Raw genomic sequence first — 23,200 nt, 5'->3', positions numbered from 1 at the left:
AGCTGCGACGGTGCGGGTGCCAATCCCGGACATACATACCCACATTGAGCTTTATATATTAGATTTCATTTGATTTGTTTGCACATTATTGATTTTTGTGCATTTATACCCCTTTTTTATTGTTGAAATTCATTATTCTGGGATACTTTTCACTTTTGTTTATTTAAAATTGAATACTGTATGAATTTTATTGCCTCATTGGTTATTCATTTATTTTTCATCTGGGATTTATATTTACACATTTAATTTATCTATACAGCCAACCCCTAATTAACAGAAAAGGAAAATATTACATTTATTATTGTTTCACATTTTTTTATTGTTTTTTTTCGTCATTGTACCAACTGGCCTGACATACCCTGCCCCCTGCATACAATTTTATTATTTAGTTTCTTTTACATTCTGATTTTCATTTATTTTAATAAAATTCCTTGTTTTGAGTGGTATTTTGTGTCATTTTGCTGTATGTATCAATAAAGCGATATTATCGATATATTATGTTTATGGTTTATATTCATTAATTTATTGATCATTTTTTGGTATTTCTTTCCTACATAGGATTTTGTGGGCAGTTTTTTAACTATAAAATTCAGCCTCAGTCCAAAACCCACAAGTATTTATTAAGTAAAGTACAGCCTGAAAAAAATATTTTTTTGTGCCATTCATGGTTATAAAATATTCTGTAAAAGTGGGAACACACAACCAGAACAATATCTTCTATTTACAAATGTAGTACATTTTATACACCAGCCTACCACACACATACACATGGAAAAAAGACTGTAGAGATTTATAAATATGAGGGCACTGCGCCAGCGGTGTGCCAGTATCTCAGCTCATACAGAATGTGCCAGATTCATTAACTCAGTGCATGCCCATTGGCCAAAAAGAATCACGTCAAACCTGCAGTTATTTTCTGACACTTGACAGCTTAGAAAAGTCTTGGAAAATGCTGCTGAATAAGTTATGTCCAGTGCAACTCAGACATTAACAGAACTCTATGTGTTGAAACAAGTGGCACAGTAGCGCCACAATATGGTATTTGGCCCAGTTTTTCTTCTCCAGCATTTTTTTCTCAGTATGCCACCGACACAAAGGGGTTATGTGCCAAGTATGGAAACGGAAAGTGTTATGCAGCATTAAAAAGGTAATCCCACCAACAACATTCACTAACTTTCCACATGTCCGCCATGCAAATAGTGCAGTATTAAGTATGCAGTCACTTCCGTGAAAGCGGTAATGTGGGTGGGCGCAGGGGCATAACTATAAAATGTGAAGATTGCAATCACACCCGGGCCATGGAACCTAGGAGACCCCAAAAGTCCCTATGATCCACATGAAAAGCCCATTACTAATCAAGATCTGTTATAATAGGGGGCCCCATTGAATGCTATGCATTGGGGCTCACAAACTTCAAGTTTCACTACTGGGTAGTGATGAGAGAGTATACTCGTTGTTCGGGTTTTCCCGACCATGCTCAGGTGTCCTCCGAGTATTTTGGCGTGCTCGGAGATTTAGTTTTCATCGTCTCAGCTGCATGATTTGCGGCTGCTGGATAGGCTGAATACATGTGTGGAATGCCTGTTTGTTAGGGAATTCCCACATGTTTTCAGCCTGTCTACAAGTCGCAAATCATGCAGCTGAGACGATAAAAACTAAATCTCCGAGCACGCCAAAATACTCGGAGGTCACCAGAGCAACAATGCTACTCGCTCATCACTACTACTGGGGTGTGCAACCACAACTCCGAGAGACAGCAAATGGAGCCATCATTCTAATCAGTTAAGGGATAGGGGATTAGTTTAAGGGGATTTTCCCAACAACTTTTAAGAAACTATACAATCAGTATTCTGGAATGTTGAAAATGGAAACATTTCTTAAAAATAATGTTACCCTGTTCAATATCGCATAAGTTGAAAAAAAAAATCCTTATAATTTTATCACCAAACTAATGGAAATATACAGAATATAAACATCCGAAAGTGACCCAAGTGGGTCAAAAGTTCACGTAGCACTTTTGTATGCAGCAATCTTAAGGGCTTCCGATGACTCAGTAGCTAAGACTTGTCAGACATTAGGCAGTGCAGACAGCATGAATTAGTCCAGTTCAGCCTCCTCATGCTCCAGTCTCCAGCCTGAGATGATATGGAGGACACAGTGAATTGTATTTTCTATGAATTAGACGTCCAGTGTGGCTACGCGACCAAACTCTCAATCTTCATCAGTAATACGGTTTCAGACTCTGACAAGTAGAAAGGTATATGGTGTTAAGTTCGGCACTAGTTCTGTCCAAACAAAATAATGGCTACACACTGCATGTCATATACAGAATAAGTCCTCCTGCCCTTGATCATGTATCAACCCATTTTAAAAGGGAACCGGAAACAGAAACATGCTGCCCGATCCAAAAAGCTGCAGCATTTCAGAGAAAAATATACTTTCAAAGCCACTGAAAGCAAAGTTCTTGGTGGCTTCTCCCCACCCGCTGCTCTGGATTGGCAGGTCTCTCTTTATGCGTTTGGTTCCCGGGGGCTTCTAAGGCATGTTTTTCTCAAAAACATAGCCAGGTATATTTGACTCTGAAATGCTGCAGAGTTCATACAGTCAGTGTCGGACACATGCTGCCTGTGGTTCGGGCACCATATATCAGCGGGTAGGTTCCTTTTAAATCATTAGAATATTTAAGCTTATAAATTCTAAAATCTATGAGCAATAGAGTGGGTGTTACGAGACCCCAGTACCTCCGTTCTGCTCAAATTTCATGAGGAGTGTGGATAGCATGGTGATCAAGCTAGCACCTTGCCACTCCATGTATTGTCTATGGAGCTAATGGAAACATCAGTCAGTCTTGTAGAGTTAGAATAGAGTAGTCATGTGCATGCTTGACCACTACTCCATTTAAAGCCTCTGACTTTGGGTAGTCAGTGAGGTGAAAATAGCATGATAATTTCCAGCAGATACTATATACGGTAAACTAGTGGGGAGGCACAATAAAGGCTCTAGTATGGGCCTGGTTATTATCATTCTATTAAGCACCATACACTCAACAATTCCAATCTATTGTTTCAAGATCTTGTATGTTTATATTTTTACTGATCACATTTCACACCAAAGAACCCATTTAATGATTTCTCCAGGTTATTACAGTCTATTGTTAATATGGAAAATAAGAGAGATTAAGGGTAGGGGCTAGATACTGGGGGTGTGGGCGAGAGAGATAGTGGGGGTGTGGGCGAGAGAGATAGTGGGGTAGGGGCGAGAAAGATAGGTGTGAGAAAGTTAGGGGTGGGGGAGGACAGACAAAGGACGGAGACACAGAGGGCAGGTAGAGGGTGAGATTGGAGAGAGAGGGGAGAGAGAGTGGATGGAGAGGTTTATTTTACTTGTCCCTTAATGCATAAAAGATCTATGAGGAACATTTATTACTACATTTTTTCACTGTAACTTAGGCCTGTTTCACACTTCCGTTTTTGACCATCAGTCAAAATCCGCCGTTTTTGCAAAAAAACGGATCCGCCATTTTTTTTGGCGGATCCGTTTTTTCCCCCATTGATTTGCATTACCGGCGGATCTTGACGGATGGCCATCCGTTGGATCCGTTTTTTTGCGGATACGTCAATTTTTTTGCGTTCGCCGAGATGCCTGGACGGACCATGTAACGTTTTTTGTGCTGAAGGATCCGCATTTTCATAGTGCGCATGCCCGGAGGGACAGAAGAAATTCATTCTCTCTCGGGTAGCGGTTCCTTTAAAATTCTTCATTCGGCGGATCCATCAAAAAAACGGATCCGGTGCCATCCGTTCACATCAGTTAGGAACGGATTCAATTTCCGCCTTTTTGGCGGATTTTAACTGACACAAAAAACTGAAGTGTGAAACAGGCCTAAGGGAACTTTTTACCTCTGTAACTGTGGCAAAAGTCACTGGCAGAGTTGATTGGGTCTGTAAGGATCCAGCAGCTCTGCTTTACTATGCAGAGACCTGGCAATCAAATAATTGTCAGGTCCTACAGGATCGGCAATGTTCATGCTTCAGAGTGCTCACAGATAAAAGACAGAATCAGTGTTAAACCGTTTATCATTTCTCATGAGGTCTGCAGCCGGGTCTAACAGCTGGAAACTCAGCCTGCTCCTGCGAGACTGCAGGAGCTTTAACTCTGAGCCGTACATTTACATTGACAAGAGGTTAAGGCCTGTTTCACACTTCAGTTGTTTGACGTCAGTTGCAAACCGCCAAAGTGTGAAAAACGGATCCGTTTCCGCTTTGCAACAAAGGGATGCACTGGATTCGTTTCTTGGACGGATCCGCTTCAGCCGCTAAGTGCATGAAATTGAAAGGAACAGAGGTCTGGAAAGAGAGAGAGAGACAGAGAGAGAGAGAGAGAGAGAGAGAGAAAGAAAGAAAGAAAGAAAGAGATGCATGAGACGAAAGATCTACTGGGCATGCGCATTTAAAAATAGCGGTTCCACCACTGAAAAAAAACGTTCCTTTGTCCGTCTACTCAAGACGACGGACGCTAAAATTCAAACAGATCCGTCAAAAAACGGATGCAACAGACGACCATCAGTCATAATCCGCCGCTAATGCAAGTCTATGGGGAAAAAAGGCGGATCCGCCAAAAAAATGTCGGATCCGCTTTTTTATAAAAACGACGGATTTTGACTGATGTCAAACAACTGAAGTGTGAAAGCGGCCTAAGGCCCAGAGCTATTGTGTATACATTAAGTGAGACTGTGGTATGGGTTAGGAGGCTAGCATTGCTAAATCAGTGATTGTTGCCATTTATAGAATGTATCATACCTTCGTCTTCTTTTTTTCGGAAACATGCTCTAGATGAACAAAAGAAAAAAAAAAAAAAAAAAAGTGTTTAGATCAAAATCCACCAGATCTACAACCTGAGCACAGAGGAGTGGTCAGCCTGCCTGACCTGTCCGTGTCAGTAAATGTGTATGTAATTTCATATGCAGGCAGCTTCCTCTAGGGGATAGCATTTAATATAATTTGAGCCATTACAGAGGAATAAAATAAATTCTTAGTACATATCCCTGACCAATACCATAACTTCCATTATCACCTTTACAATACGGACAATTTAATAACCAGAAACCGTAATCATATTATACAGCATTAAAGTGAACCTGACTGACAGACAGACTCATAGTGCCGGGAAAATAGGCAGTATAAACCATCTGAGCTGCGGCTCTTCAGAAAAAAAAACCTGCTCTTTACAGCCAGCTGGGGATCATGTGTTGGAATGGCTAGCCTCGCTCCTCCATTGGAATGGCAGGTCTCTGCCCATGTGTATATATAGAAAGGTCAGTCAGTTTAATGGGGTGGGGAGAAACCGCTGCGGACTGTTCTCTGGGAGTAGCCATCCGAAACGCATGGTACTCCTTTTAGTTTTAATGAACTCTCTAGATATAAGGATATATGAGATAGTAACCCATAACCAACTTAGGCCATCATCAATAACTTCTTCCTAGCGTTAGACCTTTAAAAGTATGACAGGAATACCAATATGTTGTACTTTTCACCCTACTTACCTAAGCACAAGAAATGCCCAAATTATGTGAATAAATGCTACAACATCTGCTACAATCCAGATGATTAAATAGTTGTCAGGATCCTAGAGAGAGAAGACAATGCACCTCTTAGTTGGTTTACGGTTGGTCAGAAATGTGGTCAAAATATTGTCTCATCCCCTTGTGAGACAAATCTCAATGTAGTGCAAGGTACGCAAGACATTGTGGTGAACTAAGCACGCCAAATCTTTCTTTTTTTTTTCTGAACTTCTAAAACCTAACACAGTATTACTGCAAAATTCCACAGTCTAACAATGCAGTTTTGAGCAGCGTGCATGGACAGGGCATGCAGATAGCCCCAAATAGTGTAACTTTCCTTGCTGGCCCCTTTTCATTTAGCTGTTCCATATTTTATTATACTACGGAGGCAGCTTGGATTGCAATTACAGTACAGAGAGTTGTAATATAATGAAACTAACTTGGCAGTACCTGGACTGCCATGACAAGCCATTGGCACAGGATCCCCAGGATTGAATCTCTATATTGACGATGGAACTAAAATTAATAAGCACAGAACTAATTACTGCTGTTAAAAGCAGGTGCCTGCTATGTAAGGAACAGGCTCAGCTCCTGAGCCGACTCTATACAAGCAGCATGTATGTTCTCCCCGTGTTTGCGTGGGTTTCCTCCGGGTTCTCCGGTTTCCTCCCACACTCCAAAGACATACTGATAGGGAATGCAGATTGTGAGCCCGGATGAGGACAGTAATGATAATGTCTGTAAAGCGCTGAGGAATATGATGGTGCAATATAAAACAGTAAAATAAATAGACGAGTCATTGATGGAACAAGTCACCACGATGGTCAAGGTTGAAAAGCCATGAAATGGAAACAGAATGACTGCAATCAGAGAAAAATGTATTTGTGAATTACTGGATACAGTATCTGTAGTGTATAAAACACAGTCTACAAAGCGCCTGTGTACAATTGATATCTACCTTTATATGATCACTGTATGGTGGTAGTATTGCTTGTTGTTAGTGATCAGTAGAAGTAAGGGGTATTTGTTGCTTATATAGCAGTAATGCTAGTAATATTGGTCTTGGTATAGCAGATTTTACCAATGATCAGTATGGTTGTAATATTTGGTCACTATGTGCTGGTAAAATATGGTCATTATCTGGAGGTTTTTTTAGGCCTTCAAAGTCAAGCAGGGCCATACTTTTAATAAAGAACCCCATCTAGGGAAGCAAGTATAGAGGGGCAGCATGAGCTTATTTGTTTTTTGGAGACTATGTAACCGATCATGGAGCTTTGTATTATAAATATGTTGAACCATCCCACCAATTTCTGCATTGACTGTGTAATGTGTATGGGGTCCCACCAACTCTCTCACAAAAGATGAGAGAGAAAGATCAGGCCGTAGAAACTTCAACTGCTGGTCGGGTAGAGGAGATGTTGTCAGATGAGTCCGGCGGTGGCTATCTCACAGAGAACACATGAGCACTTGATCGCGCTGAGCATAGCCTGTGTATGGGGGAGCCGGAGGGGGATAGCCATCAGTCGTGTAATCGTTTGGCTGACCACTATTAAACATGAATGGCCAGCTTAAGTTTTGTGTGAATCAACATCTGGTGCTAATAAAAAGATAGATGAGAAGATGGATATGTTAAAACCTCATAAGGTTGTGCTAACATTAAATTCACTAACCATGAGCCATATCGGTTGTTTCAGATCCTTGAGAAGATGGCATGCGTTAGTGGTGACAGAGGTGGCTCCAGCACACCATGCATAGGAAAATAACCAGGGTTTATTAACCACAAACAGATTCACAGAAATATTATCTTGACGATATGACCTGGATAAGATGAGAAGAAAAGAGAGCTTACATTTATATGTTAGTATCAGCAAATTATTTAAACAGACTGAACAATATACGGGAAAATGTATCTAATTCACTGAACACCGCATTGTGCGAGCATCGCGGCAACAACAATACTACACATTTTACTTCAGCATTAGTGCTTCTTACCTGATGTCACTCACACTTATATTTGTATATGATAGATTCACAGCATCAAAAGCATCAGTGTCGTTTTTTTCCCTCTTTCTACCATAAATCTGTTTGAAACCTGGAGCAGTCCTCAAAACTTCCTCCCGCTCATCATCTGGAAGCCAGAATATCTGAAGAGCGCAAGAGACAATCATTTTATAAGGACTTTAATCATCGCTGGTAAAATGGTGATCACGGACTCAAAAAGATGTAATTAATAGCAATCCATTACAGCTCTACTTTCCAGCACAGTACAGAAGCCTTACCAGATCCTGGGGTATAGAAACGTTCAAAATTGTATCAAGGGTGACATTCACAAAGCTCTCGCAATACGGGTGTCCGGCAGGTGGCCGACGCAGGTCAAATATTATAGAGATGTTATGATCCTTGCATGCCATCAATGCTTCCTCCAGAGAAGGAATTTTCTGCTGCTGAACCTCTTGACAGTCAATATCTGTCAGTGAACCATCTGCTCCAAAAGGGTTTCTCTAAAAAAGCAACAGTAAGACAAAAACAATATAGGACAAACAAAGAAAAACCATCAACAGGACCTTGGCAAAGGTTAATTTTAGAAGTAAAAATGTATTACCTGCAAAAACCATCCACCAGCATTTAATGTCTGGAGTTCAGACCAGGTGAAATTTGAGCAATTCTGATGTGAACGTAATGGAAAAACTTGATTCACATTAGTTGTCCTCAGTAGAGTTTCATCATGCATTAAAAAGGGGACCCCATCCGAGCTGAACGGTTGGAGAGAGCAAAGAGTATTGGAATTTGTAGTATCGGTGGCTGGTAGTGGCAAAAAAAAAAAAATTTGCCTACCTGACCATGACATCAGTCTCAAAGACCTTTACTCCAGAATTCATCATCTTGTCAAATGACATCAATGTGTTTTCTGGAGCCAACTGAAAAAGAAAACCCAGAGATTGCTCTAGGACAGCAGTGACAACTGATGCCAATCTTGTACTAATCACCCCATATAACGTACCATTGGTGCCCCACGATGACCTATGAGGTGTGGTTTTAATGGAAGTTCTGATGCCTTCATGATGCAGGGTGAAGAAATGAAGAGAGGACTCACAAACACAGCACAAATGAGGCAGAAGTATACGAATAGAAGTAGACACTTCAACACTGCAAGGATAAATAGATTATCAATGAACAAATATAAATACCGTATATACTCGAATATAAGCCGAGATTTTCAGCCCAAAAAATTGGGCTGAAAGTCCCCCTCTCGTCTTATATTCGAGTCATATACAAAGGGGGTCGGAGGGGGAGGGGGTGTCAGGTCATACTTACCCGTCCTGACGCTGTGTCTTGAGCCCCCAGCTTCTCCCCGTGCTCTCTCTTCCTGCCTTCAGCGGTCACGTGGTGCCGCTCATTAAAACTCATGAATATGCACATATTCATGAGTTTTAATGAGCGGTACCACATGACCGCTGAAGGCAGGAAGAGAGAGCACGGGGAGAAGCTGGGGGCTCAAGACACAGCGTCAGGACGGGTAAGTATAGCGATACTCACCTGTCCTGCGTCCATGGCTGCTTGCTGCTGTCTGTCATCGGTCAGTGACTTCAGACAGCAGAGGGCGCGGTGACGTGGTTAGTGCGCGTCGCGCCCCCTGCAGTCTGAACGTCACTGATGACGTGGCAGATAGCGGTGAGCAGCCATGGACGCAGGACACGTGAACATCTCAGGTGCCAGCAGTGACACTGGCACCTGACACCCAGCGACGGAGAGGTATGTCATTTTTATTTTTACATGCAGCAGCAGCAGCATGGGGGCAGCATATGGGGGAATAATCTATGGAGCTTCTTCTGGGGTCAGCATATGGGGGGAATAATCTGGAGCTTCTTCTGGGGTCAGCATATGGGGGCAGCATATGGGGGAACAATCTATGGAGCTTCTTCTGGGGACACCATATAGGGGAATAATCTATGGAGCATTTCCCACCCTAGGCTTATACTCGAGTCAATAAGTTTTCCCAGTTTTTTGTGGCAAAATTAGGGGGGGTCGGCTTATACTCGGGTCGACTTAATACTCGAGTATATACGGTACCTATAAAAAAAAATAGTAGATTATGAATTTTTTATCTCTAATTTTCCTGCAGTCCCCAAAACTTCAACATTCAGATACAATATGGAATTGTGAATGAAAGCAAAAATAATTACCTTTATTTTTTGTTTCCCAAAAATATCTAGCAAGCACCCAGGCCAGAGCAGACACGCCAATCACAGCACCAATGTGCAGGAAAGGACTAGTTGCCTAAAATAAAAGGAGAGTAAACGGTAAATGTTTTTACACAAACAAATAGAGTTTCTCATACACAGGTGATATGCAAAAGAAGACAAGCATGATTCTATATTTTATATATATATATATATATATATATATATATATATATATATATATATATATACACACACACACACACACACACATAGTATTTTTCGCTTTATAAGACGCACCTGATTATAAGACGCACCCCCAAATTTGGTGAAGAAAAAGAGAAAAAAAAATGTTTTTTATGTTAAATGGAGGTGTGTCTTATAATGCCAGTGTCCATCTTTCAAATCACATACCGTATATGTCCCTCATCCTGGTATTTATATAACCCCCATCCTGGCACATTGCCCCCTTATGCTGGCACATAGCCCCCCCATCCTATCCTGGATATGGCCCCCCCGGTCACTATATGCCCCCCTGCTGGCACTCACATGGCCCCCCTCGCTATATGCCTCCCTGCTGGTGCACACGCCCCCCATCCCTATATTTCCCCTGCTGGCATTCACATGGCCCTCCGTCCCTATGTTCCCCCCTGCAGGCACACATTGTCCCTCCAGTCCTATAATCCCCCTGCTGGCACACATTGTCCCCCCCTCCAGATATTCCCCCCCTGTTGGCACACATTGTCCCCCCGGTCCTATAATCCCCCCTGCTGGCACACATTGTGCCAGCAGGAAGGAATATATGGAGGGGGGGACAATGTGTGCCAGCAGGGTTGAATATATGGAGGGGGGCTCCATAAATTCCCCCCTGCTGGCACACATTGCCCCCCCTCCATATATTCCCCCCTGCTGGCACACATTGCCCCCCATCCCTATATTCCCCACTGCTGGCACACATGGCCACTCGTTCAAATATTTCCCCCCTGCTGGTACACATTGTCCCCCTCATCCCTATATTTCCCCCTGCTGTCGCACATGGCCCCCGTCCCAATATTTCCCCCCTGCTGTCACACATGGCCCCCGTCCCTATATCTCCCCCCCCTGCTGGCAAGCACATGCTAAAATAATAAACAGTTAACTCACCTACTGATGATCGCTCCTGCTCCCAGCTCTCCCATGGCTTACCTGTGTCTGTGCTGAGTCTGCTGTCATCCTCCTCCTGCAGGGCGCACGCAGCTGCTGCTAATTCAGGCAGCTCATTGTTGCTACAGGACCTTCCATGATGTGACCAATAGGAGCTGCTCAGCTGCGGTCATGTGACTCACAGTGCACACTGGGAGTCAAGTGACCGCAGGTCCTAATGGTCACATCATGCAAAGTCCTGAAGTGATGAGCTGCCTGAATGAGCTGCTGCTGCCGCTCGCCCTGCAGGAGGAGGATGACAGCAGACTCAGCACAGACACAGGTAAGCCACGGGAGAGCTGGGAGCCGGAGTGATCATCAGTAGGTGTCCATAGTGACTGGGGGGGGGGGGGGGGGGGAGTGCAGGCACATGTAATATGCACCGCTCCCCTGTCTACCAACTCCGCGCTGTTTCAGCACTGAGGTGATGGACAGTGGGTGCAGTGAATATTACATGAGGCTAAGGAGCGGGAGCACAGGAACTCCCGCTGTCTCTGCAGCCCCCATCCAGCCCACCCCAGCCCCCTGACTCCACGCCAGAGCCGCCCCCCCCCACTCTATAGAACAGCAGCACACAGATTCGCTTTATAAGACGCACTCCCCACTTTCCCCCAAAATTTGGGGGAACAAAAGTGCGTCTTATAAAGCGAAAAATACAGTATACATATACACACCACAGTACAGACCAAAAGTTTGGACACAGCTTCTCATTCAAAGAGTTTTCTTTATTTTCATGATTATGAAAATTGTAGATTCACTCTGAAGGCATCAAAACTATGAATTAACACATGTGGAAATATAGAATTAACAAAAAGTGTGAAATAACTGAAAATATGTCTTATATTCTAGATTCTTCAAAGTAGCCACCTTTTGCTTGGATTACTGCTTTGCACACTCTTGGCATTCTCTTGATGAGCTTCAAGAAGTAGTCACCGGAAATGGTCTTTCAACAGTTTTGAAGGAGTTCCCAGAGATGCTTAGCACTTGTTGGCCCTTTTGCCTTTACTCTGCGGTCCAGCTCACCCCAAACCATCTCAATTGGGTTCAGGTCTGGTGACTGTGGAGGCTAGGTCATCTGGCGTAGCACCCCATCACTCTCCTTCTTGGTCAAATAGCCCTTACACAGCCTGGAGGTGTGTTTGGGGTCTCTGTCCTGTTGAAAAATAAATGATGGTCCAACTAAACCAAACCGGATGGAATAGCATGCCACTGCAAGATGCTGTGGTAGCCATGCTGGTCAGTATGCATTCAATTTTGAATAAATCCCCAACAGTGTCACCAGCAAAGCACTCCCACACCCCCTCCTCCATGCTTCACGGTGGGAACCAGGCATGTAGAGTCCATCCGTTCACCTTTTCTGCGTCGCACAGACATGGTGGTTGGAACCAAAGATCTCAAATTTGGACTCATCAGACCAAAGCACAGATTTCCACTGGTCTAATGTCCATTACATGTGTTCTTTAGCTCAAACAAGTCTCTTCTGCTTGTTGCCTGTCCTTAGCAGTGGTTTCCTAGCAGCTATTTTACAATGAAGGCCTGCTGCACAAAGTCTCCTCTTAACGGTTGTTGTAGAGATGTGTCTGCTGCTAGAACTCTGTGAGGCATTGACCTGGTCTCTAATCTGAGCTGCTGTTAACCTGCGATTTCTGAGGCTGGTGACTCGGATGAACTTATCCTCCACAGCAGAGGTGACTCTTGGTCTTCCTTTCCTGGGGCGGTCCTCATGTGAGCCAGTTTCTTTGTAGCGGTTGATGGTTTTTGCCACTGCACTTGGGGACACTTTCAAAGTATTCCCAATTTTTCAAAATGACTGACCTTCATTTCTTAAAGTAATGATGGCCACTCGTTTTTCTCTACTTAGCTGCATTTTTCTTGCCATAATACAAATTCTAACAGTCTATTCAGTAGGGCGATCAGCTGTGTATCCATCAGACTTCTGCACAACACAACTGATGATCCCAACCCCATTTATAAGGCAAGAAATCCCACTTATTAATCCTGACAGGGCACACCTGTGAAGTGAAAACCATTTTCGGTGACTACCTCTTGAAGCTCATCAAGAGAATGCCAAGAGTGTGCACAGCAGAAATCAAAGCAAAAGGTGGCTACTTTGAAGAACCTAGAATATAAGACATATTTTCCATTGTTTCACACTTTTTTGTTAATTCTATAATTCCACATGTGTTAATTCATGAAAATAAAGAAAACTCATTGAATGAGAAGGTGTGTCCAAACTTTTGGTCTGTACTAATTATATATATATATATACACACATATATATACACATATATATATATATATACACATACATACACACACACAGTGGGTGAAATAAGTATTAAACACGTCACCAATTGTCTAAGTAGATATATTTATAAAGGTGTTATTGACATGAAATTGAAAAAAATGCTTCAGCTCATCCCTTAGCGTCCTCCGGATAGCAGGAACCACACCGTCGCACGGAGCCGCCCTGACCTGGCGGATACAAGTCCAAACACACAGTAATCTCCAGCAATCTCAGGCAGGAAGGTAGTTATAAAAAAATATTCCTTTATTTCTTTTCGTTAAAAGAACATGTTACAGGTAGTGGATACCACAGTGGATGGGAAAAAAATCCAACGTGTTTCAACTCAAGAGAGTCTTAATCATGGATTACAAATTCTGACAAAATGTGACATTTTAGAAGTCTCCAGACAGGAGTGAGGAGGTGGTAGCATTAGCATGTTTAATTGATGTATCCACATCCAACCTCCAGGTTGAAGACAAGTTAAAAAGAGAGAGAGAGAGTAACACAAAAAAAAAAACCACGCCAAAAATAAAACCCTCTCAAAATTATTTACTTTACTTGCAATACCAGAAAGGGAACACATTAAAAGATATATATATATATATATATATATATATATATATATATATATATATATATATATATATATATATATATATATATATATCTATACACATCTGTTTCTAAACAGTCAAATACATGCTTGAGACAGCAAAAGCAATTATTTTGGCGGTATTATTTTACTTGCACTGCATGATCAAATCTTGTCTGGTGTTCAGGCCTGTTGGGACTCTTGTACATAATTTAAATATCCAGTAAGATTCCCGATTGAGGGTTTTTTGCTGAAAATTTTCATCTCTTACCGATTTTTTTATTTTTTCTATGCCTAGAAATCTGAAATGGGTGAGGTCTCTGTTATGGCAATTAATGAAATGCTTGGACACCGCAGAGACATTCAATGCATCAGGATTAGTAGTGTCGGATAGATGTCTTCTAATGCATTTCTTTAAGGGAGTAATAGTGCAACCTACATACTGCACCTCACATTCCATGCACTGAATTAAATATATGACACCGGGAGTATTACAGTTTATAAAACTATGAATGGGATAAGAGTTTCCAGTTTGTACTGATGTGAAAGACTTACTTTTAAGTGCAGAAGAACAAGAGATGCAGCAACTGTGGCCGCATTTAAAAAATCCCCTATATGAGGGCCATGTAGAATTTTGTGAAAAAGTATTACTGGTTACCATACTAGGGGATAATTTATCCGCCAAAGTAGGAGCCCGCTTGGCTATATATTGAACTCTGTTATTCTGTAGGACATTGCAGAGCTTTTTATCCTTGTATAAGAGTGGCACATATTTCTTAATAATATCTGTGATGGTGTGATACTGTGGCGAGAATTCTGTAGAGAAAACTATATTACCACATTGTCTTCCTGAAAATTGTGCAACTTTATTTTTGTTATGTTTTAAAAGTACTTTCCTGTCCATTTTTTCATCAATTTTTTGCCCTTTGTAAGCTCCAATTAGGATATCCCCTGGATTGCAACCTAGATAGAGTTTTTTTTCACTTCTGTTTCAAACTATTCAGGTCTAGAACAATTTCTCTTAACCCTAATCAGTTCTCCTATGGGTATAGTCTTAAGGCCCTTTTACATTTAGTGATGCACCAGCGATCCCGACCACGATATGATGCGGTCAGGATCGCTGGTGCATCGCTAAATGGTCGCTAGTGAGCTGCCACACAGGCAGATCTCACAGTGATACAGCGGACGATACTTACCTTTCAGACGCGGAGATCCTGACGTCCTCCCGCCCGCCTCCACACGTCGCTCGTCGGCGCCAGCAGGAAGCGCCCAACGAGAAATGGAGCTGCGCGATCAATGACATACAGTGGGGGAGCCGGTCGGAGGTAATTATCACACATAGCGATATCGCTAGCGATATTGCTGCTGCGTCACCAAATCGGTGATGCTTTAGCGATATTGCTAGCAATATCGCTAGGTGTAAAACCCCCTTTAGTTACATGTACTGGTTGACATGGTGAGGCCTCTAAGATGGAATTTGAGCCAATTTCTTTGCTATATGGATACATTTCAATGGTCTCATCGTTGCCCACTAAAGTCACATCAAGAAAGTACATTTTAATTTTTTCTTGGCAGAAAGTGAAAGACAAATTGAAAGGATTATCATTCAAATAATTAACAAAGTTTGTGACTTCCGTGTCCTGTAACCTTTCCAGATAAAAATCTGGTCATCTATATATTTTATCTTTGAAAATATTGTTTTCATTAAAGATACATTTTTCCTCAAAAACTGCCACTACCAAATTGGCTAGCGAGGAGGAAAATTTCCCCCCCATACTAACTTCCCGTTTCTGTAAGTAATATTTGCCATCAAATTTGAAATAGTTGTGCGTCAATAGATAATATACGGCTGACAGTAAAAAATTTCTCAAATTTACAGGGAATGAGCTGTGTTTTGACATGTAGCTTTGTAATGTTTCCATAGCAATGTGGTGGGGAATAGATGAATATAGTGCCACTATGTCACATGTCAGCCATGAATAGTTGGAATTCCTGGAATGTTCAGTTATATCTGTGATAAGGGCTTTAGTGTCTAATATACCCTGGTAGCTGCCTAACAAGTGGTTGCAATGAAAATCCACCCATTCTCCCAGTCTCTCGTTTGATGACCCAATCCCCGAAATTATAGGTCTGAACGGGGGAGGAAAGATATTTTTGTGGATTTTGGGAAGTGCATGATATATTGGAATAATGGGAAAATCTACCAACAAATATTCCATATTTTTATTATTGTATATTCCCTCTTTTAATCCTTCTTCTAGAAGTTTTTTAAGCTTCTCTTTAAAGAATGGTGTTGGATCATCAGGCAAGGAAATGTAGGTGTTTGAATCCTCCAGAAGTATTGTATTTTCTCTAAAATATAATGCTGCATCCAAGACCACTATACCCCCCCCCCCTTTATCAGCCTTTTGAATAATTAAATCCCTGTTATTTTTTAGATGGTTTAATGCTGTAATTTGATTTTTATTAAGATTGTTTTTCCCAGTATTACAATTTTGATCCAATGCAGTCAGGTCCTTCTCAATCAGCTCCTGAAAAGTATCTAGTATTTTCGGGCGTAATTGCAGAGGATAAAAAAAAAATGGGTTTTGGGTTTTAAAAACTCCATCAGGGGGTTTATCGTATGTTCTGGATTCTGATTCTAATTGTGTCAATTCTGCTACTCACAATAGTTCAACAAAAGGAGTGATTTTATTCATGTCAGAATCATAAGGGGACAAAGTAGTCTGATTAATATTAGAATCATCCGATCCTGCATAGTGGCATTTGAGGGTGAAATTACGTGCCATTTTATTGACATCTAACAATGTCTTGAAAATATCAAATTTATTGGTGGGACAAAATACTAGTCCCTTAGAAGGGATTTCTATTTGTTCTGAAGAAAGAATGTGACTCAACAGATTCCAAACTGGACAATTTAACAAGTCTTCTTCCTTTTGTTTAGGCGGAGCGGGTATCTTGGCTCTCTTATGGGGAAGGAAACATAAGAGAGCCAAGATACCAGCTCCACCTAAACAAAAGGAAGAAGACTTGTTAAATTGTCCAGTTTGGAATCTGTTGAGTCACATTCTTTCTTTCAGAGTCCCAACAGGTCTGAACACCAGACAAGATTTGATCATGCAGTACAAGTAAAATAATACCGCCAAAATAATTGTTTTTGCTGTGTCAAGCATGTATTTAACTGTTTAGAAACAGATGTGTATAGTCCTCTTATATATTCTTTTAATGTATTCTCTTTCTGGTATTGCAGGTAAAGTAAAAAATTTTGAGAGGGTTTTTTTTTTTTTGTGTGTTTTTTTTTTTTTCCCTCTATCTCTCTCTCTTTTTAACTTGTCTTCAACCTGGAGGTTGGGTGTGGATAATTGGATACATCAATTAAACATGCTAATGAGGGCATTGCCAACCACCTGCTCACTTCTGTCCGGAGACTTTTAAAATGTCACATTTTGTCAGAATTTGTAATCCATGATTAAGGCTAGTTTCACACTAGCGTATTTTCCATGCAGCGCACAGCGCTGCTAAGCCCTGCCCCCTGCCGGCTCCCTGCCCGCCCTATCCGGTCATCGCCGCCTACTATCGCACACGGCCGCATGCAATCTGCGCACCCTATCTTTAGCATAGGGTGCGTAGACTGTGCGCTAGTAGGATTTTCACTGCGCACTTTTGAAGGTGTGCCCGTGTGCGACGAACGCACCATGTTGCATTTTGGCGCGCTCGGCGCACCTTCAAAAGTGCGCAGCGAACGCTAAAATCCTACTAGCGCACGGCCAGCGCACGGTCTGCGCACCCTATGCTAAAGATAGGGTGCGCAGATCGCATGCGGCTGTGTGCGATAATAGGCGGCGATGACCGGATGGGGCAGGCAGGGAGCCGGGAGGGGGCGGGGCTTAGCGGCGCCGTGCGCTGCATGGAAAATACGCTAGTGTGAAACTAGCCTAAGACTCTTTTGAGTTGAAACGTGTTGGATTTTTCCCCATCCACTGGGGTATCAACTACCTGTAACATGTTCTTTTAACGAAAAGAAATAAAGGAATTCTATTTTTATAACTACCTTCCTGCCGGAGATCGCTGGAAATTACTGTGTGTTTGGAATTGACATGAAATTCTCACCAGATTTCGGTAACAACCCATCCAGTCCACACAGGAAAAGAAATCAAACCATAGATGTCCATATGTTACAGGAAAGATGTATATCTTTGTACCGTGTTAGCCAGTAGATAGAGGAATATTCAGAATTGAGAGTCCTCAGTGGTTGATACCTTTTAATGGCTAACTGAAAAGATGGTAACACATTGCAAGCTTTCGAGACTATGCAGGTCTCTTCATCAGGCGTAGACTAATACAAGTAATTTAATGTCCATCATGCTATGACCAGGGATACAAAAATGTTTAAATGTGTCGCATGGATTTATGTCTTTTTACATCAATTAAGGAATTTGCTCTTCAGACCTTCTGGGGTCATCACAACAGAACCAGACCGCAATCAGAGGGCAATAAAACCTTCACACTGCTTATCTATGAACTGTTTCAATATTTATGCTTATCTCTCTCCCATAATGATTATTCCGCTTCACATCATTTGTCTTTTCTATTACATTATTTCTGTGCTGTCTTGTGTATAAATATGTGATTCTTCAGATTTTGTATTAGTCAATGCCTGATGAAGAAACCTGCGTAGTCTCAAAAGCTTGCAATTTGTTACCATCTTTTCAGTTACTCATAAATTATGTGTAATAATGAGAAAATGTATTGTATACATGAGAAAGAGGTTCAAAAAGCCATGAAAAGTCCTGACACCAAGTGAAATCTATCAGTAATTAGAAAGCATTCCTGGCCCTTAGTGAAAAATAATATCAGCTGCTTCAACTAATGGACTATATATAAAGAGGCATCTCATTACCGAGGTGCCACACAAGAAACATCTCATGATGGGTAACACCAGTGAGCTGCCTCAAAAACGGAGCTCCTTCCCAGATATGTTACGAAATAAATCAACACATTTTCTCTTCATCCCCTCCAATACATTAAGGTTAAATATTATTTTACATTAAAACAGGATGGATATTGAAATGTAAAATTGTTATCCATGATATGCTGTGCTGGACTTCTAGGAAACCTGTACGTTTTTATGGTTACAAGTCTGGATTCAGTTGCACCGAGATTTAAGATGTTGATCATTAAAGGTCATAAATAGTAAAGTTTATTAGCAGAAAAATGCATTCCTGAGACTGTGAAAATAGAGCAGCTTGTACTGTTCTCCTAGGTGTCTAACACTAGAGCAGTCATACAGGCTCCTGGGAGGAGAACGGTCTAAGGGCGAGAAGCAGGTGAAGAGCTCACCTGCACATATAGGACTAGGAGATTTATACGTGAAAACAAAATGCCAGAAAAGCAAATGTAAAAATAAAATCTGCTAAATTATGCAGCCTAGTAATGTATTACTCATCAATGGTGTATAGCTAATAACGTGAATTCCCATTACTGCAATGACTTTTCACATACCACTTTACATTAGGACATTAAAAGTTATGTTCAGGTCCCCATGGGTGAGTGATCCTGGGGCAGTTGCTCCATCACAGTGTTCACTCCCCTCTGCAAGGTGGGACATAAAAGCAAGGAGCGAGTATTGTGGCTCAAGGGACCAATTCAGCCAACTCCTTACACGTTGGAGTCCTATGAGGAGTCTGACGGAGGGAGCCCCCTCTGTCACCTTGGACACTGTGCAGTGAATCACGGGGTACCGAGGAGTAGGTACGTCAGTAGAATTTTTGTCAGGCACATATAATACACCGCACTGCACTTGTACCACAGTGTATTACATACGTGATCAAAACAAAGAAGGTTTAAGCCCCTTTGTTTGACTAAGAAATTATGTTAAAAAAATGAACGATTAAAAAGTATAAAAAAAAGTTAACTCATAAGAAACACACAAAAATCACCTTTAATTTTACATCAAAACATACTATAAAAACAAGCAAAAATATAAACAAAAATGGCAACATCCATAACAACTCAAACTATACAACTATAAAAATATATATCCCACAAAACAAACTGTGTTTTTTTTGTAATAGAAAAATGAATAAAAGATGGTTAAAAAAAAGTTGCAAAAACCAGATTCCGATACTTCCGCTAGAACGGTATGCGGATATTTCCTCTACCAGACCCTGGTGACAGAGCCAGTTACTGCGGTTTCATATTCCCAAGGCCTAGAAGGCTATAGGCTGCAAACTTACCTGCAAAGAGATGGCAACTGCTTTCCACTCTATTTTCCACCTCAAATCAAGGCCAATAATCCCAAGGGAAACCAAGGCGACACAGAAACACAAAAAGATCTAACAAATTTAAAAAACAATGACTGTGTTAGTAAACTTAAAGTAGCGCAATGCAAGAAAAGAACAGGAGAGGGCGCCGAGATCTCACCTTATGTAGCCAGTGTAGATTGAGAGGCTGCGCGCACACTACCATGCACATGGAGAGCAACTGCAGGAGAGGAAATGTGGAGGAAACTAATTAGTCATTACAAGTGTCCAATCTCCTGCATGACCAGCAGAGGGCAGCGGCACAACGCGATTGCTGGAGATGTGCGCAGACTTGTAGCTGCCAAGATCTGGGGCTGTCTCACAATGTTCATATTATACAGCGAGACTTTCCTCTTCTATATTGGAGCTTCGTTTTTCATTAAATCTGTCAGTTTATTTTTTTTTTTCATTTTTATACAATGGACATATACTTTTCCGTTTTAGGCTTGACAAACCAACTTTTCTAGGAAAAGCATTATAAAAAAAAAAAACCTTGTAAAATATAAACTTATAATAACCCTATAAATGTAGGTCATATGCCTTTAGAAGTCTGGGGTCACACGGCCGTCTGCTCTCTCATGGGAGAGAATTGGGGCAGATTATACAAATTACACTCGGATCAAACTCTGTCAGATCCGAGTGTCAGTGCTCGGATTATAGAATGCTGCAGATAAGCCCTGAAAGGCGGTGGCCGTATCTTATATTAGCCAAAACTGCTGACAGGTTCACTTTGAATCAATCACTGGCCATTAGGGTCATTACTGGATCAGTGTGAATACTTATTGGAAAGGACAGAATCATTTGGAGATTAGTTCTATGCCAACAGCCAGAGTTACATGCACATAACACTTCATGTATACAATGACAAACGATACTGCCATAGAAGACGATGAAATACATAGTCTGTAATGGACCAGTTGCATGCTAAAATGGCTTATTTTTGACGCATGACAAAACTTTTTTTTTTTTTTTTTTTTTACTGACAAACCTTTAGAAGTGAATCTGGCAGCAGGTCTTTGCCATGTTATCTGGGAGCAGCATAATGTAAGGCAAGAGATCCTGATTCCAGTGATGTGTCACTTACTGGGCTGCTTGGTGCAGCATTGACAGAATCCATGTTTATGTGATGTAGATGTACCAGAATTAAGTCTTTTGGGCTGTGTATAACCCTGCCCACACCCCTGCCAGCTTCCTGTGCACACTGTGCATGGTCAGCAAGCTGCCAATTAGTGGTGGGGGCAGGGATACAGATTAGCTGGACTGCCTGGCACAGGAGATGTAGTCCTGTAGTGATCATCTCCTGCTGATAAAATGCTGATTGTATAGAAACTACAGCACACTGCCTAACAAGTGACACATCCCTGGAATCAGGCTGTTTCCTTACACTATGTGGTGCTCTGATTGAATAGCAAAAACCTGCTGACAGATTCCATTTTACTTCTAACACAAGAAAGTGGTGTAAACTAAGCAGAGAACTGACAAGAAACATGCCAAGGTGTACGTTCACTTTTTTTTTTTTTTAATTAGTGAAAAAAAAATTTTTTTTGAGTAACTTATTAAATACATACAGTACATACTAGTTTTTGATGCAAAAAAAAAAAAAATGAATGAATAAGGAAAATGTTGGAACCCTGCCATAGTCACAAGGTCACTTAGAATTTCTATTTATCTGTAGAGAATAACTTTAATCGATTTTAATCACTTAAGTAATAACACATTTAAAAAAAGGAGAAAACCTAAAAAACAGAACCAACAATAAGCAAAAAGACAAGTGGAGGTGTAAAATATGTATGGGCCCTCTATGAATCAAGAGCAATCAATTATACCTATTATATACACTAGAAAAAGGATCTCACAGGTATCCTGTATAATATTCCCAAAGTGGGCTAAAACCACAATAAGTGGTCCCAATTGTATGGCCCCCCCTCCCCTCAGAAAGAAAAGCCACAAATATCCATGCTATCCATGCACAAAATGTTTGAGGAATATCTAATAGATAAGAGGGATCTACAGTGACCAAGACATAATACAGCACATGCACACATGTAAAATCCAATAATGCATAAAATGGAGCTACATAAAAAGTAAAATATAACAGTAGATAGTGTAGATCTCTAGCGAGTAACACCACACATGACTTCCAGTCACTCTGCAGACCCAAAAGGTTTGGCTTTGCACAAGGAAACTGGACAAGAGGGAAAGGGGCTTGTAGCCAAACAGACTCAGAGAGCAAATCAAGTAGAAACATTTCTTTATTTCCCTTCAAGCAAAATGATTTTTTTTCTTCTAATAAAGTCATTTACTCACTTGCCGCATATCTAAGATATAGTGGGCCATTATACGGAAGCAGTATGAGGTTTTCTCCTTGTTAGACTCTGCAGCTACTTGTATTGCCATAAGGCTATGTTCACAAGTTGCATTTTTGTTTTGCTGCTTTTTACAGTTTTTCACCCACAGAAAGCCACGAGTAAGTGCAAAAACGCAGAAAAACGCTGATAATTCGCTTTTTTTTTTTTTAACCCCTTGACCCCCAAGGGTGGTTTGCACGTTCATGACCGGGCCAATTTTTACAATTCTGACCACTGTACCTTTATGAGGTCATAACTCTGGAACGCTTCCATGGATCCTGGTGATTCTGACATTGTTTTCTCGTGACATATTGTACTTCATGTTAGTGGTAAAATTTCATTCAAATAACTTGCGTTTATTTGTGGGAAAAACGGAAATTTGGCGAAAATTTTGAAAATTTCGCAATTTTCCAACTTTGAATTTTTATGCCCTTAAATCACAGAGATACAGCACACAAAAAACTTGATAAGTAACATTTCCCACATGTTTACTTTACATCAGCACAATTTTGGAACCAAAATTTTTTTTTGTTAGGAAGTTATAAGGGTTAAAATTTGACCAGCAATTTCTCATTTTTGCAACACCATTTTATTTTTAGGACCACATCACATTTGAGGTCACTTTGAGGGGTCTATGATAGAAAATACCCAAAAGTGACACCATTCTAAAAACTGCACCCCTTAAGGTGCTCAAAACCACATTCAAGAAGTTTTTTAACCCTTTAGGTGCATCACAGGAATTTTTTTG

At 41.1% G+C, this 23,200-nt stretch overlaps 1 protein-coding gene across 5 annotated transcripts in view; it reads right to left on the bottom strand.

Moving 5' to 3' along the window:
* Positions 1-1,922: 1,922 nt before the first annotated feature.
* Positions 1,923-23,200, bottom strand: part of GDPD2 (glycerophosphodiester phosphodiesterase domain containing 2) — a 102,824-nt gene continuing 81,546 nt past the window's right edge. For all 5 annotated transcript variants that reach the window (XM_073556130.1, XM_073556131.1, XM_073556129.1 and 2 more), the window contains 12 exons: positions 20,226-20,285; positions 20,039-20,137; positions 9,745-9,838; positions 8,562-8,707; positions 8,396-8,478; positions 8,163-8,313; positions 7,840-8,061; positions 7,553-7,704; positions 7,231-7,378; positions 5,543-5,625; positions 4,800-4,828; positions 1,923-2,242 (listed from right to left, as the gene is read on the bottom strand). In XM_073556130.1, coding sequence (XP_073412231.1) covers positions 2,196-2,242; positions 4,800-4,828; positions 5,543-5,625; positions 7,231-7,378; positions 7,553-7,704; positions 7,840-8,061; positions 8,163-8,313; positions 8,396-8,478; positions 8,562-8,707; positions 9,745-9,838; positions 20,039-20,137; positions 20,226-20,285 — 1,314 coding nt within the window. In that variant the 3' untranslated portion in view covers positions 1,923-2,195. The remainder of the gene's footprint in view (positions 2,243-4,799; positions 4,829-5,542; positions 5,626-7,230; positions 7,379-7,552; positions 7,705-7,839; positions 8,062-8,162; positions 8,314-8,395; positions 8,479-8,561; positions 8,708-9,744; positions 9,839-20,038; positions 20,138-20,225; positions 20,286-23,200) is intronic.

Source organism: Dendrobates tinctorius, unplaced genomic scaffold (assembly GCF_039654945.1).
Source record: "Dendrobates tinctorius isolate UK_male_01 unplaced genomic scaffold, ASM3965494v1 ptg000231l, whole genome shotgun sequence".
In the NCBI taxonomy this organism is placed as follows: domain Eukaryota; kingdom Metazoa; phylum Chordata; class Amphibia; order Anura; family Dendrobatidae; genus Dendrobates; species Dendrobates tinctorius.
The sequence above is the reverse complement of the archived record's forward strand: the minus strand, read 5'-3'. Positions and strand labels throughout refer to the sequence as shown.